At 35.6% G+C, this 16,159-nt stretch overlaps 1 protein-coding gene across 8 annotated transcripts in view; it reads right to left on the reverse strand.

The window, feature by feature from the left end:
• Nucleotides 1-618: 618 nt before the first annotated feature.
• The window catches only part of LOC130051241 (protein broad-minded-like), a 45,135-nt gene continuing 29,594 nt past the window's right edge, over nt 619-16,159 (reverse strand). For 4 of the 8 annotated variants that reach the window (XM_056152876.1, XM_056152878.1, XM_056152879.1 and 1 more), the window contains 9 exons: nt 14,047-14,169; nt 13,704-13,781; nt 13,475-13,522; nt 10,664-10,733; nt 9,773-9,888; nt 8,295-8,449; nt 5,857-5,997; nt 4,572-4,760; nt 619-1,470 (listed from right to left, as the gene is read on the reverse strand). In XM_056152876.1, the coding sequence (XP_056008851.1) occupies nt 1,357-1,470; nt 4,572-4,760; nt 5,857-5,997; nt 8,295-8,449; nt 9,773-9,888; nt 10,664-10,733; nt 13,475-13,522; nt 13,704-13,781; nt 14,047-14,169 (1,034 nt within the window). In that variant the 3' untranslated portion in view covers nt 619-1,356. Of the gene's footprint in view, nt 1,471-4,571; nt 4,761-5,856; nt 5,998-8,294; nt 8,450-9,772; nt 9,889-10,663; nt 10,734-13,474; nt 13,523-13,703; nt 13,782-14,046; nt 14,170-15,908; nt 15,939-16,159 lie in introns of all 8 variants that reach the window. The other 4 variants (XM_056152882.1, XM_056152881.1, XM_056152880.1 and 1 more) reach the window with 2 other exon arrangements.

Below are 16,159 nucleotides of genomic sequence, written 5' to 3' on the forward strand. Positions count from 1 at the left end.
GGAATTTTTTAATAGTGTGAAATATCGCTGTTGACATTAGATTGTATTTCTAGTGATATTTTGGTCGTTTTTCAATTTACGTACTCAATTGGCCGACGGTAGAAAAGTCAATTTTACAGAAATTATGCATTTTAACGCGTAATTTGTAAATAGTTTACGAACTATTTGTTGCTAGCGCTGAATCTTACATCTGTTTGTAAAGAAGTGCTAAGGTCCACACCTCCCTGTATAGAGGAGTTGATAAAATGAACTCCCAAAAATGAAAACAGAAGAAACAATTTATGCGTTATCTATATATATATATTATATATTACAACAGGCTTGAGACCCATCCCACCCAGCTTTGTTTGAATAGCAGTCTGAGAACTCTTTTCAAGCTGTGAAGCTATCCAAAGTGGGGATTATGGTCCACCTACAGTTTCAGTCTATGAAAAGATGCAGATCAAGAATCCAGAAAGCACTCACTTCCCTCATCATGTGGTCTTTTGAATGCTGACTTTTCCAAGAATCATAAGATCTCCAAACCCTTACCTACATGTATCATCTGCACAAAGATGGCAGAAAACTTTGCATACAAAGTTTAAATTTTTTAACTGATATAAAAAAAAAAAGTCTTCAAGCATTAACTTAACTAGTTTTATTGAAATGGTCTTCAAATATGGACGGCAATCATTGTAAAGTCATAATGATACATGAATACTTAAGAAAATGAGTAATAAAATGTCATGAACCTCTGCCAAGATCAGCAATTTAACCCCTCCCCACCCTCTTCAGATTTACAATCTGGCTACTTTTATATACTTGTTTCTGGTCATAAGCCCAACCTTTGGCAAACATTTTTAAGAAATCCTAAATAATAAATAATTTATAATCTTGGTGGAAAGGAAAACAAGTGGGGAGACCTTGGCAGAGCTATATATATGTACATGTATATATCACCTCATAATGTTTAACAAGTGTCGAGTGGTCAATGCGACTACGATACCAAAATCATACACATAATCACAGTCTCCAACTCATTGTCTCTGTAAATAAACTATAAAAGTGTAGCATGTGAGAGCCAGATCTAAATTCTCTACATCACTGGGGAAAAAATGTAACCAAATACTGAAATAAATGGATGGTGCAAGTAATACCCTACTTCCAGTGTTTAAAGCTTGCAATGAATTGTAAAACGAGGAGACCTCTTACATATGAGATATATTATAACCATTCTCAGGTACATGTATCTGAAACAAGTATCTGTGTATAATTTTATCATCTGTTGAGGTCTATATGAGATTCTCTATAAGGCAATCCATGAACCAAGTCACTTGTTACTTCATCTTGTGGCAAGGTTTCTTGACACGATTAGGATCAAGGTCTTGTAATGTTCAACATGTCCCTAAATATTGTGTCTCTGTATTTTTTCTCCAGGTCCAACATGTACTTCATGTAATTCGATGCGTGGAATCCAGTGATAGCACTCTCCTACAAGAAATCAAAATCTTAAAATGTCAATGTAAGTGATAATGACAGATTTTCATGAAAAAGTCCAACATTCACAGTACACAAGATATGATGTACAATGATCAAAACAACACACAATGCATTTGCTTTTCGTGACAAAAAGAAGAAAAAAAATATACTGTATACAAAAAACAGCACTCCAACTATTAAAACTACTAAATGAGGAATTTTATGCACAGATCAAAGTATGGTTTTTAAAAATGCTTGAATGAAAAGGCAAGTACGAAATAGTGGCACATACAAAACCTATCATGTGTATCAAACTGATTGCCCATGGTTTTGCTAAGACGGTTTTTGACATGATTCGCCATTAAATTTATCAAGTTTATTGAGATCCATCCAAAGTATAAAATCATATTTTGACTAAATTCTTGGTCTGGGTGTTGTACCTAGTAGAACAGTCACCACACTACAGTCCATCGAGACTATTGGCCTTTTCACTACCAGCATGCAATTTGTTCACTTTAGACGGGGATTTTGCATGGTCGCAGACCAGAATAACAAACATGAGAGATCTCCAAACTGGGTGATACTGTGGTTTAATCATTCTTTTTTATCTGTTGTTTAGTGATTGAGCAAGATCACCAAATTGAGTGATCAACAAAATACGATTTTTCCTCATCAAGAAATTACACAAGAACAAATTTGATGCACATGAAAACGAATGAAACCACAATAGTTTACAAATTCTTACATCACTTAAAATTACTTAGCAATAAGGCACATTTAAAACCACATATTTATCGCAATTCACCTTTGAATTAGAACGCTTTACCCGATATAGTATTGCGTTGTGTGACGATACAATTGAATGAGACGATTGAACAGTTTGATGTAATACAAGAGTTTTCATTGGCCGATTACAGCCCACCCACTTTCTCGATCGGATTCAGTGTAGCTGGAGAACTGTACATAGCTCTCTGAAAAGATCCCCCTCTTATAGAAACCTTCGATTTACGGGTCACAAAAAGCTGCGGACGGTTGAGGCCTGATATTGGTGTATTCTTGTATTGCTGTCTCATAAACTCAATATAAAAAAATCTTAACATATTTTCCTACTATATACTTGTGTCCAAACATACCTTCAAATATTCATTAAAGCCACACACGACCTAGTTTCTGTGGAAACGAGGGGGTTATTTATATTCGGTCTTTCCTATCCCCCAAGACCGAATATAAATAACCCCCTTGTTTCCACAGAAACTACACACAACCCGAAAACTTGCAGCTTCAAATGATTTCATTTGTTGACGTAGCCATGTTAGGTTCTTGCTATTGGTATCTATTCATAAAATTGGTTGTGAGTTATGCATTCGCTCTTCATTTATTATCAACACAAATAATTAATAGAAATTAAAACATTTTTGTACCAGTTTTTGGAAAGGTAAAATAAGCTCTTGATTATCAAAAATGATACATAAGCCCATTAGATCGGAGCCGCGGCGCCCATGACTAATGAAAACCGCATTGCCATGAGTTTTGCTATTTGAATAATTATCATTGAATAGGACTGGGGTGGTATATTATTTAAACTATTTAGCTAAAATATTTGTGGGTTATTAGTACACATCTAGACGCTATTGTGCCAGTATGGAAATGAACCGGGATTCGAATTGACTAGCTACCTAACATGGCTACGTCTACGAACGAAATCATCAAAAGCTGTGATCGAGTTTTTGGGTCATATGGGGCTTTAATAAATATTTGAAGGTATGTTTGGACACAAGTATAGTATGAAAATATGTTAGGAATTTTTTTGATATTAAATTTATGAGACAACAACACAAGAATACAACTTTTTCTCTTAATTCCTCTGAAGTTTTTTTCCATCTAGCATCTGGCCTTCATGTTTTCAAATGCTGACTACTCCTGTATAAGGGAATTTGGGCGGACTTATACATATGGACCAATGAGAGTTTCTGTTGCATTTCGCAATTGTATTACAGATTCAATTGTGTCGTCACAAAACGCAATACTATATCGGCCAAAGCGTTCTAATTCAAAGGTGAATTGCGATAATGAAAGTCACAAAATTATAATTTACAAAAATCTATCATAAGCAAGCCTCGTTCATCCCTGACCAAAATTTCCAACCCCTCAGGTGACACTTCCCTTATACCATATGGATCAATTCAAGGTGAAATATTTCTCTTCCATTACTTGTCAATCTTACAGATCATCAATTTTGAATATGTTGAAGAAATAGAATTATTAAAATCCATATCTATTGTTAAATGCAGAAATAAACAAGAGGTACTGTGAGCAATGCTCACTAAGAATACCCCCCCCACTACCCCAATCTCCCAAAGGGTGTTGCTAATAGGTATAAATTACCTCTTTCCTGAGTATAAAAATATGTTATGCCTTTGAAAAACAAAATGGAATATATAGTCCGAACACAAATCCATGGCATAAACCTATAATTTTGACCTTGAGATCAAAGGTCAAGGTCATAAAGTGGTCATGAATGTACATGACACATTGTCTCATGGTGATACACTCATGTGTCAAATATGGTATGCCTATATCAAAGAACAAAGAAGTTAAGGCCCGGACAAGAATCCATTGTAAAAAAACCTATAATTTTGACCTCGAGGTCAAGGTCATATAGGTCATGAAGGTACTCAACACATCGTCTCATGGTGATCCACCTGTGTGCCAAATATGGTATGCCTAAGTCAAAGAACAAAGAAGTTATGGCCCGGACACGAATCTGCACAGACAGACAGATGGACGGACAGACAGATAGAGTGATTCCTATATACCCCCCTGAACTTCGTTCGGGGGTATAATAACACGGAGGATCATATCCGAAAACGATTCATACTTTTTGTATAAATTGAAAAGCAAATGTTATTCCCCAAAAAATAATGTATGCATACATGTAAATAGGATGAAAAAATAATAAAGATAATATTAAAGCAGATGTTAACTTTACTATGCAGTATAGAAGCGTCAAAATTTATGATGTCATAATGGATGACATGGTTATGTGAAAAGATGGATATAACAAGGCTTTCTCACATGGTTTGTAGTGGGTACCTGGTCAAATTATTGCATACCTTGAGATAAATGATGAGGTCCTGTGTCTGCATGTGTTCCATGATGTTCTTTTGTTGGTGTTTAAAGATAGCACAGCACAGGTAAACCTGGTAGTCAATCCCCATAACAATACACAGACAGATATATTGACAAATATCTGCCCAGTCCAAATAGTTCCAGAAACACTGCTTCAACCAGTGAAAGCAAATCTGAATTTTAGAAAAGTATTTTCAAGTTAACTTTAAAATAAGTGAACATCAAGTGTGGGCATTAAAATGATTCTTGTTTGACCAGTTACAAATAAACATTAATTTTATGTTACTTATAAATACATTATTCATATAAATTTTTCTGACTTTTTTTCTGAATGACTTGAAACATTAGAACTTCTTAAGGAGGTATACTACATCATGATAATGGCTGACTTCCTTTTATGATAGAATAAAAATATAAATATCAGCAATTTTTGTATATTCCTTTTAAAGGGACTGATTCATGATTTCCCCCAAAATTTTCTTTATCCTTTTTAATGATCAAAATCTACTGTCTAATGTGTTTAAAAGATTTTACATAAAAATTAAGGTTATACATTATCAAAGAAGCTCATTTCAAAATATTGTTGTACATATCCTCCACTTTTTATCAATATCTGATTTCACTGGTGTAACATTATACAGTTATTGACTGGGTTCGAGGACAACAGTTGTTTTGTTTGACCCGAGAACGGGTCTGTTGCCAGAAGCCGTAGGCTGAGGGCAACAGATCCGTTCGAGGGTCAAACAAAACAGCTGTTGTCCGAGGACACAGTCTATAACTGTTTTGTTATACACTTTCAATTTTTAGGATGTTTTACTAGATGTACATGGTTTGTTGACTTTGAACTTTGAACATTACGTGACAGAAATTGTACATATTTATCAACGCATCCACTAGTTTAAAAGAAAACCTACGTAATATTCTAATTAATAATCAATAATTACATTTTTCGTGTTTCTGTTCTGCGTTCCATCTAATAAATTCTGTATCTACATCAGTCAAATCAGAGAACCTCACCATTACGTAAAGCTAAGCAACAGACCGAGAACCACGTGACTTACATAACCAATAGAAATAAAGCAGACTATTGCCTGGTCAACAGTTCGTAAACTGTTGACCGGTCAATAGACCACGAGTGTGAGAATTGGTTTAACAGTAAAAATGTTACTTTTAAATCATATTACTTTTATATAAGAAATATTTTCAGGTGTATAACAATCCTCCTTAAGTCATCATTTCAATAGAACATGCTGCTATTCTTGTACAAACCTGAGCTGGAGTAAATCCTGACATTTTAAATGCAGAGGCCACCAGAGGGAGTTCTATTTGGAGGATAAGTTCGATGTTATGACCTGTGCTGGAGAATAAGGGGGAAATTCCACTACACATCAGGTCTGATGGCAAGTGAACCTAAAACACCATGTTTAATAGAATTTAATAATTCTACCCAACACAATTAACATAGCATATTCTACATAATAAATTAATAACATGCACATATTTTATCTGCAAACTGGGTACACTCATACATCCTTGTGTACACTACAAATATTTTTCACCAGTGTAGGAAATTATAACAAGAGACGGGCCAATATCAGTGACAACACTCATGCAAGTCAAAGCGATAATTTACTTGTCTTAGCTTTGGAACCCCAGCTGTGACCTTAAACAAAGTAGGACCTGTTAAAGATAGACCGCTGTTCACTAAATGTCTCATTATGACGAGGTGAGAGCATATTAAATTATCATTACATACACATATATATGTATATTTTCTTTATTCAATTTACTTCTACTGGCATATCATTTATGAAAGTAATTTTGCTACTTGATAGATTCCTATATCAATGTGCTGGCACTGTGAATACCCTTGTTGTCCATGGGAAGAGGATTTTTAAATGTTTCCCCCTTTAATAGATAGTCATATGTAAAAGTTTGCATCCATATTCTTCTCTACTTCAGGGTGGTCATGGATTGAATACTGTTGAATCTACATTACATAAGGATGCTGCAGACTTATTTAAGAAGAAATAATCTTGATTTGCTATTAATGACTTTTGTCTTTGAGAATTCCTTTGTAAGTCTTCGTACCTCTACTGTGAACTTATTCTGACCCTTGATGGCCACATGGGCGCCTGACATTTAAAACAAAAAAAAATCATATGCATTGAAAATCATGCACCTAAACTAGATATTTAACTCTGGTATGTGAATCATTTTCTATACACATGCATGTAATTTTTTTGTAATGGCAAGTGTCCATAAGCAGCCATTACTGTTGTCTCATCTTTTTTTTTTTTTTTTTTTTTTATATTGAAGATCAATTTTTCTTGTTTTCATGGTCGTCTCGGACTATGACATAAAGTGATCAGTGAAGTAGTTTATTTGTTTATATAGAAAGAGGTTATAGTAGCTTTCCATGAAATTACAAATGAACTGTCTTTTTTGACAATCCATAAAAAATATTTGAAGAAACTTGTATCTACAAAATATCAAGACGCTATCACAAAGTTTTGTCAGTTCATACCTAATGGCTCTTCAAAAGGTTTTGAAATGACCCTAACTAATTTCTGGGGTTTGAATTCCTTGCAACCGAGGATACTGTATGCCAAGTTTGGTTAAATTGGCCAAGTGGATTTAGAGAAACAGTAGAAAATGTGAAAAAAGATTAACAACACCAACAACGTACATGTAGATAACCGACATCAGGCAAATATTCAACAAGAGACCCACAGGCCTTATTGGTCACCTGAGTATTGATTAAAAGTATCAATAGCCCAAGCAGTTTGAAATCTAATAATTTTCCTGTTCTGCATATCTAAGCTAAATTCTAACATGTACATGTAGCAGCAGTATAAAACAAGATGTTCTTTTAAAAAACACAAATGCCCATACTGAAGAAAGACTTTATACTAACAATACATGATTAATTTGGACCTGCCCTTGAGGCAGAACCTTAGGGTTGTGAAACTCACAATCTTGGTAATCCCATTCTACTTTTCCTAAACATGCATTGGTTTTTTTTTAATACAGTATCACCAAAATTAAAGAAGTCTTTAAAATGATAAAGACATTTAATCACTATGACCATTTTTGTCCCACTCTGGTACCTAAACCCCTACCCATGGATTCATGAAATTAAAAATTTTTGTAATGGGCTACCTGCTCCTTCTACCTTGTAAATATTCATTTAGTATCAATAGCATTAAAGAAGATGTTATTCAAAATGCTTCACACCGAAAAAATGCCAAGTTTGGCCTTGCCCTGTAGTCAGCACCTCTACCCCAGGGATCATGAAATTTACAATTTTGGTAGAGGCCTTACTGCTCTCCATGACTATGCATTTAGTTTTTCTTACACATGTGCAGTTGTAGAGGTGAAGATTTTTGAAAATTGGTCAATTTTTGCCCCACCCTTACAGTTCGAGGGGAACAGGAGTCCTGAAATTTACAATTTCTGCCCACCTTGTCCTAGAGATGCTTCATACCAAAATTGAAAAGAATTGGAATGGTAGTTATCTAAGAGAATTTAAAAATGTTTATTGTTAATTAATGAGATACACTGTACAACAATGGATGCAGACCGATAGCAAGAGGCCACCTGAGTGACTCAGGTGACCTATATAGCCTCATTTGAGCCTACACTCTGGTGATCTATGCTAAAACAAACATTTGACCTTAAATAACCTCAGACTGTAGAATACTTACAGAACAGTGCAGCCTGTGGATCCATAGATACCCTGAACAGCCCAGTGTGGAGAACTTGTGGAGGAAGTTCCAGGATTTTTCCAGGTTACCACCAAACATTAAGAAGATTGTGGCTGCAAACCAGTCAAATCCACCATATACCGAGTGAAGGTATTCTGAAAATGGAAAAAAAAGTAGCTCTAATTTCAACAAAATTAAATATGCTATTGAACAAAAAGTTGCATTAAAACAAAGGTAATTTTGGTGCCCTTAAGTTGTGTCAAATAAGGATTTTTTCCCAGTATATATTTTAAAAGTTTCACAAAAAGGAACTATTTTCAATCCATGATCAAATTAAGATAACTGTTACATACATCTGTATCTAACTTAACATTTGTCCCCTGAACAGCCACAACTACCATATATGACTGAAAATTTCTCAGTAGTCTAGGATCATGACACTTGTACAGGTCCCTACCTTGTGTGATCATTGATTACCATGATCTGTTCTAAGAATATGCTGGACAATTTTTTATAGACAGAATTGTAACTTTGTTGATCCTTATATACACCAATTTGAAAATGGAGAGAAGAGTGCATCATCATCCGTAATAAAAAAACCTCCCAAAAACAAGAGGCCCATGGGTCACTTCGCTCACCTGACTTTTCATATATATTTGCATGTAAACCTTAGTCTCTAATGTGGCCACAACCTACCCCTGGAGGCCATGATTTTTACAAACTTAAATCTGCACTGAGTCAGACAGCTTTCATGTAAATGTCAATTTCTTTGGCCCAATGATTCTTGAGAAGATTTTTCAAGATTTTCCATACATAGTTGTATGTAAAACTTTGATCCCCTATTGTGGCCCAATCTACCCCGGGGGCAATGATTTGAACAAACTTGAATCTGCACTATTAGGTCAGGAAGCTTTCATGGAAATCTTAGCTCCTCTGGCTCAGTGGTTCTTGAGAAGAAGATTTCTAAAGATTTTCCCTATATACATGTATTTCTATGTAAAACTTTGATCCCCTATTGTGGCCCCAACCTACCCTGGGGGTCATGATTTGAACAAACTTGAAACTGCACTATGTCAGAAAGCTTTCATGTAAATCTCAGCTCCTCTGGCCCAGTGGTTCTTCAGAAGAAGATTTCTAAATGACCCTACCCTAATTTTGCATTTTTGTGATTATCTTCCCTTTAAAGGGGGCATGGCCCTTCATTTGAAGAAACTTGAAAGCCCTTCACTTAAGGATGCTTTGTGCAAAGTTTGGTTGAAATTCACCCAGTGGTTCTGGAGAAAAAGTTGAAAATGTGAAAACTTTTCAACAACGACAGCCAACGGACAAATTTTTATCAGAAAAGCTCACTTCAGCCTTTGGATCAGGTGAGCTAAAAACATGGAAAAATTTGAATTGCCAGACAAAAATTACAGTACTGCAGTATAATTAGCATTGCAGTGAGTGCATGAAATCCTGCACAATGATTTCATTGATACCTATGGATGATTCTGTTGGTCTCTGTTGTTGCTGGAGATAATAGGAGCACTGCTTGAGGAGCTTATCCAAACGATCTGTTACATCATTGTGAATCACTTTCAGGTGTAGACCATACCTGAAAGCCAATATTCATATTGTTATACATGTAAATACCCCACATGTACTGTAAACGCTTTGCTGGATCCCCCCCCCCCTCCCCCCCCAAAAGACTTTTCAATCATACCTGTAAGTACCATTAAACTTGAAGGTATCATTTGACTTGGAAGAATATCCAAGTGTTAATTTCAAGGAAAAAATATTTGGACATTTCAAGTTTTTCATTTTGTAATATACAAAATACATGTAGTGTAGTAACTGCCAACATTTCATACAGGAGATGATACAGTAAAACTCAGTTATAATGAAATCGTGTATAAGAAGAAAAAAATTTCCCTTATCATATCCTTTATACAAATCTTGACAATAAATGTTGGTTACATAAAACTTGGTTGTAAGCCTTAGGTATTCTCAGGTTTAGTGGAGTGGTATTCATTCCTTGTTGTCAATTTCACAACATGACAATGTTTTTGTTTAGAGCAAAGCCTAATTACATGCTTGGACCTCAAAAAGGATGCCAATAAATGAATATTTTCATATAATTATTTAGTGTGTGCTGTCCTAAATATTGTATACAAATGAATTAATTTATGACATGTAATATACTTTTTAAGAATTCTTTTACGGATTTAAGGAGCCTTAGTTATAAGGACTTCTATGTATGACAGGTGTCGCCTTACAGCCTTTCCTGTAATAGGTCACACCATACTCTTTTGATCACTATTCATACTATACCAAGATTACTTTAAAAATAATTCCTCCTTCACTACGAGTATCTAATGGAGACTTCTCACCTGATAGCCATTTTTACCCCATTTTTCTGCAGTGGTGATAATTTTAGAGCTTTTAATGCACCATCTGTACCTGTTAAGGAAAAAATAAACAATATGCAATACATATTTATGTAATACCATTTCCCATTATGTTTTATAATGCTAGCGAAGTATTTTCCTTAACTTAACCATGTCTTCCTTTGCTACTAATATTTACATGATTTGTCACAACTTGGCTTTCAATCTTTACATAATATACACTGAGTGCATCATAAATCACAGAATATAGTTCACACAGGTGCTGGATTCATATATATAACAAAAGATTTTGTGTCACAATCATTTTAAAATTCTTTCAATCCTCTGATGATTTCAAAATAATATTTGTCTCAGAGAGGTTCAATTAAACTTTAATGCTAAGCAGCAAAAAATCGAAAAGTTGTCAGAGTGGTGAGTCTGTCAGTGTTGGATGTCAGTACATGTATGTTATTAGAATGTGACAGTGGTGAGTCTGTCAGTGTTGATGTTAGTACATGTATGTTATTAGAATATGACAGTGGTGAGTCTGTCAGTGTTGATGTTAGTACATGTATGTTATTAGAATGTGGCAGTGGTGAGTCTGTCAGTGTTTATACATGCATAATAATCATGCGCGGATCTAGAGCCCCCCCCCCCCCCCCCTGGAATTTGCAAAGATAAAAATTACAATATAATGATTTATAAGAAAAATGAGTTGACTGTTATTATATTATAAATATTTTTTTGTGAAAAGGTTTGACCCCCCTGGAAAAAATTTCTGGATCCGCGCCTGATAATGTTACATTTTTCGTATACCATGGCAAAATAGTTGTCAGGGTTTTAACATATAGTACATTCCCCTTCCAGTTGTGCATTACTTGTTAAAACCCTGACTACTATCTTGGCATAGTATATTCAAATCATGACATCATTATAGTTATAATTACTATGCTGACTGTCCATATTTTTTCAAAACAGATCAAAGGAGCAAAGGACGATTAAGTTATACTATATGCGAAAAGTTTGAAGAAGACAAAACAGTAAAGAAAAGGTGATAGTGTATGTATATCCAGGATCTATACAAAAATAGTAGGGTATCGAATATATATTAGGATGAAACTTAAAAGAAAGCATAATAGTGGATGTTACTATGACATTAAACTATGGCAGTCTTAATGCCGGGTATTACTAATGACACTGTGGCAGTCTTAATGCCGGGTATTACTAATGACACTGTGGCAGTCTTAATGTCGGGTGTTACTAATGACACTGTGGCAGTCTTAATGTCGAGTGTTACTAATGACACTGTGGCAGTCTTAATGTCGGGTGTTACTAATGACACTGTGGCAGTCTTAATGCCGGGTGTTACTAATGACACTGTGGCAGTCTTAATGTCGGGTGTTACTAATGACACTGTGGCAGTCTTAATGTCGAGTGTTACTAATGACACTGTGGCAGTCTTAATGTCGGGTGTTACTAATGACACTGTGGCAGTCTTAATGTCGGGTGTTACTAATGACACTGTGGCAGTCTTAATGTCGAGTGTTACTAATGACACTGTGGCAGTCTTAATGTCGGGTGTTACTAATGACACTGTGGCAGTCTTAATGTCGGTTTTTACTAATGACACTGTGGCAGTCTTAATGTCGAGTGTTACTAATGACACTGTGGAAGTCTTAATGCTGGGTGTTACTAATGACACTGTGGCAGTCTTAATGTCGGGTGTTACTAATGACACTGTGGCAGTCTTAATGCCGGGTGTTACTAATGACACTGTGGCAGTCTTAATGCCTGGTGTTACTAATGACACTGTGACAGTCTTAATGCCGGGTGTCTGTGGCAGTCTTAATGTCGGGTGTTACTAATGACACTGTGGCGGTCTTAATGCCGAGTGTTACTAATGACACTGTGGCAGTCTTAATGTCGGGTGTTACTAATGACACTGTGGCAGTCTTAATGTCGGTTTTTACTAATGACACTGTGGCAGTCTTAATGCCTGGTGTTACTAATGACACTGTGACAGTCTTAATGCCGGGTGTCTGTGGCAGTCTTAATGTCGGGTGTTACTAATGACACTGTGGCGGTCTTAATGTCGAGTGTTACTAATGACACTGTGGCAGTCTTAATGTCGGTGTTACTAATGACACTGTGACAGTCTTAATGCCGGGTGTCTGTGGCAGTCTTAATGTCGGGTGTTACTAATGACACTGTGGCGGTCTTAATGTCGAGTGTTACTAATGACACTGTGGCAGTCTTAATGTCGGTGTTACTAATGACACTGTGGCAGTCTTAATGTCGGGTGTTACTAATGACATTACAATGTAACAGCTTTGGGTCTTGTGTGTCAGTTTGACACTTGCTATCACAATGTGGTAGTGGTGGGTGTGAGAATGACATGTGCAGCATCACAATGTGGCAGTGGTGGGTGTGAGCATGACAGGCAGCATCACGATGTAGTAGTGGTGGGTGTGAGAATGACATGCAGCATCACGATATGGCAGTGGTGGGTGTGAGAATGACATGTACAGCATCACAATGTGGCAGTGGTGGGTGTGAGAATGACGTGTGCAGCATCACAATGTGGCAGTGGTGGGTGTGAGAATGACATGTAGCATTACGATGTGGCAGTGGTGGGTGTGATAATGACGTGCAGCATCACAATGTGGCAGTGGTGGGTGTGAGAATGACACGTGCAGCATCACAATGTGGCAGTGGTGGGTGTGATAATGACATGTACAGCATCACAATGTGGCAGTGGTGGGTGTGATAATGACGTGTACAGCATCACGATGTGGCAGTGGTGAGTAAGCCTACCACTCTTGCCACTGCTTGGGCGTGAACGACGGCCATAAAACCAAGGCTCTACGAACAAAGGGACATTGCTACAAATTAACAGGAGGTGACAAAATAATCACACGGACATGTTATACTATTACGTCATGTACATTTAATTACATGGCAGAAATAGACTCGTAACACATATAAAAGATTTAGAATAACATGCATATAGTAAGAAAGAGAACAGACATTATATTAAGCACACCTGTGTACTCCAGCAGTGGAAACACATCCTGAAGCTTGGCCATTATCGGAACTCCAATCTCAAGTAACTGCTGCATCACTAAATACAAAGTTGTCAATCAAAATCTCGGGTATCTGTATATTTTTTTTCCCACTTTTGATATAGTTTTTTAAGTGAACACTTGCACCACAGACGTGTATGAGTGTGCCATTACTGTGAATTCATCATTCTACAGTATACAATGCCAGTATTATTTAACTTATATTTCCATTCATGTCCAACAAAATGTACAACAAATTGATGGGAGTGGATTTAATTTCATCACATTCAAGCATAATCTTGCCTTTGTCTGCTGTCTACTCACAGTTTGCTTTAAGCATGTCTGGCTTAGCGATCAACATTTTGGAAAACAGAGTTTTACATTTGTCCAACCATGCTTGCCCCTTTTCTGGTTTCTTAGCAGAAAGGAATTTAGCCAAATCATTGTCTGTAAATCAAATCCATAGAACAATTAACAATTGTCAAATATAAGCATTCATAGTTTAGCTATAAGCACAACTTTTCTTATCTACTACAATGTAAATATATACATATATTAAATCTATGCTTTTACATATTAATAATACATGTATACAAATATTTATCAAGTTCAAAATTGCATATATGTAAAAATATAAATTTGCATTAATTTTGCATACATTCAAATTCAGCTGCATAGAATGTTATATTACCAAATATTATATTAACTGAATGTCCTTTCAGAAAAAAATTATTAGGCATTAAACGTTATTCTGTCTTTAGAATGTGACCATATGTTAAGCAAAGAACATGTCTTTGAATATATTCATAGCCAAGTATGTTTTGTGAAATTACACGTGCCTTCAGAGACCCAGTCAAGTGGTCAAATAAACGAACCAATTAAACAATACAAATCACTCCAAATCAAAACTCCAATTTCTTTTTGTAGCAAAGAATGAAGCAGAAGAGACGATTAATTATTCAAGAGAAGTCAGAAATGACAGCTAAGTCTTCAGGTTTTGTGTGCATTATTTATACAGAACATATAATATGAAGCTAAGGCACCGAAGTTCAAAAGTAGTAAAAGAAATTCCAATGTCCAATCTTCTCTTTGCATTAATTTCAAAATATTTTATATAACAGTTAAAGGTAGATATAAGATATATTTAAGGGCTTTAAAAGTTTAAATTCAACTTAATTAGAATTTTTTAACTTGCATAATTTATGCTTGCTCTGTAAATCATACATACATTGTGTGTTAGTTACATGATGACACGAGACCATGTATGCGATATATCGCTTAACCATTTTTCACAAGGGAGCGTATAGCTTCCAAGTATGACATGGCTATGCAATATATTCCATATAAGGTTGAGTTCTCCACCATGTAACTTATCCAGTGGTGTTGCTTGAAATTTTCAGGGATTTGGTGTTGTCTCATATAAACTAGTGTTTTGTTCCAGTCTGTAAAATATCTATGACAGAGATCAACCATCTCATCAACATTATAGGGGCTGTGAGTGATGAATGTCCAGAATTTAACCATAGGAATTTTGTTATTGACCCCGAATATTTTTGGGGGGGTTTATTTTTAAGAATTCGATGCTGAAAAAAATGGAGATTATCCTGAGGCCTAAGACAAATTTCTAATGCCCCGGAAGTTGAACATTAACTCTCCCTCGTATTGAATGTCAACGAAAGCATATTGCCTCTCATATTTACAATAAATCCCTTAGCCAATTAGAAACTTGCAGTAATAAACTCTGACAGAACTTGAATTGTTAATAATATTGCACATAATGACTTATTCTGCAAATCATGTCTTTATTTGTCTTTGATGAATTTTTAATGCCTGTATAACCTCTGACTGTTTGAAATATATTACTTGATTGATACATCCAATTGAATTGAATTTCATTCTTTTTTTTTGGGGTCCAAAATATTTGATAATTGCTCTTTTCAACAGTTCATGGGATTGTTAATTCTCAAGTTTTTGTAACATGACTGTGCTTTTGTTCAGTCAATGATGTGAAGGAGGCAGACCCCCATGATTTAATATTCACCTATATCACAAGAGTGATAGCTAAGAACCCTATATGTGATATGATATATCAGCTGCTAAATATCAAAGTAAAAACACTGCATCATTGGACAAATAATGATATAGGGTGCATGTTCACATGCAAACTAGTGGTGCCATCTACAAACCTTCTTCTTGTTCTGATGTCAAAACAAAAGCTACAATGTCAAAGGTCACATTGTATTGAACAATGATTCATAACGTTACTCATCTCCTGTTTGTGTTTTATCAAATATTGCATAGCAGTGATGGTAATGATGAGGATGAGAATGGTGGTGATGAGATGATAATGATGAGGATGAAGATGATGAGGATGAAGATGATGAGAATGAAGATGATAATGATGAGTATGCTGAAGATGATAATGATAAAGATGATA

The sequence above is a fragment of the Ostrea edulis genome, chromosome 1, assembly GCF_947568905.1.
Source record: "Ostrea edulis chromosome 1, xbOstEdul1.1, whole genome shotgun sequence".
NCBI classification, from domain to species: domain Eukaryota; kingdom Metazoa; phylum Mollusca; class Bivalvia; order Ostreida; family Ostreidae; genus Ostrea; species Ostrea edulis.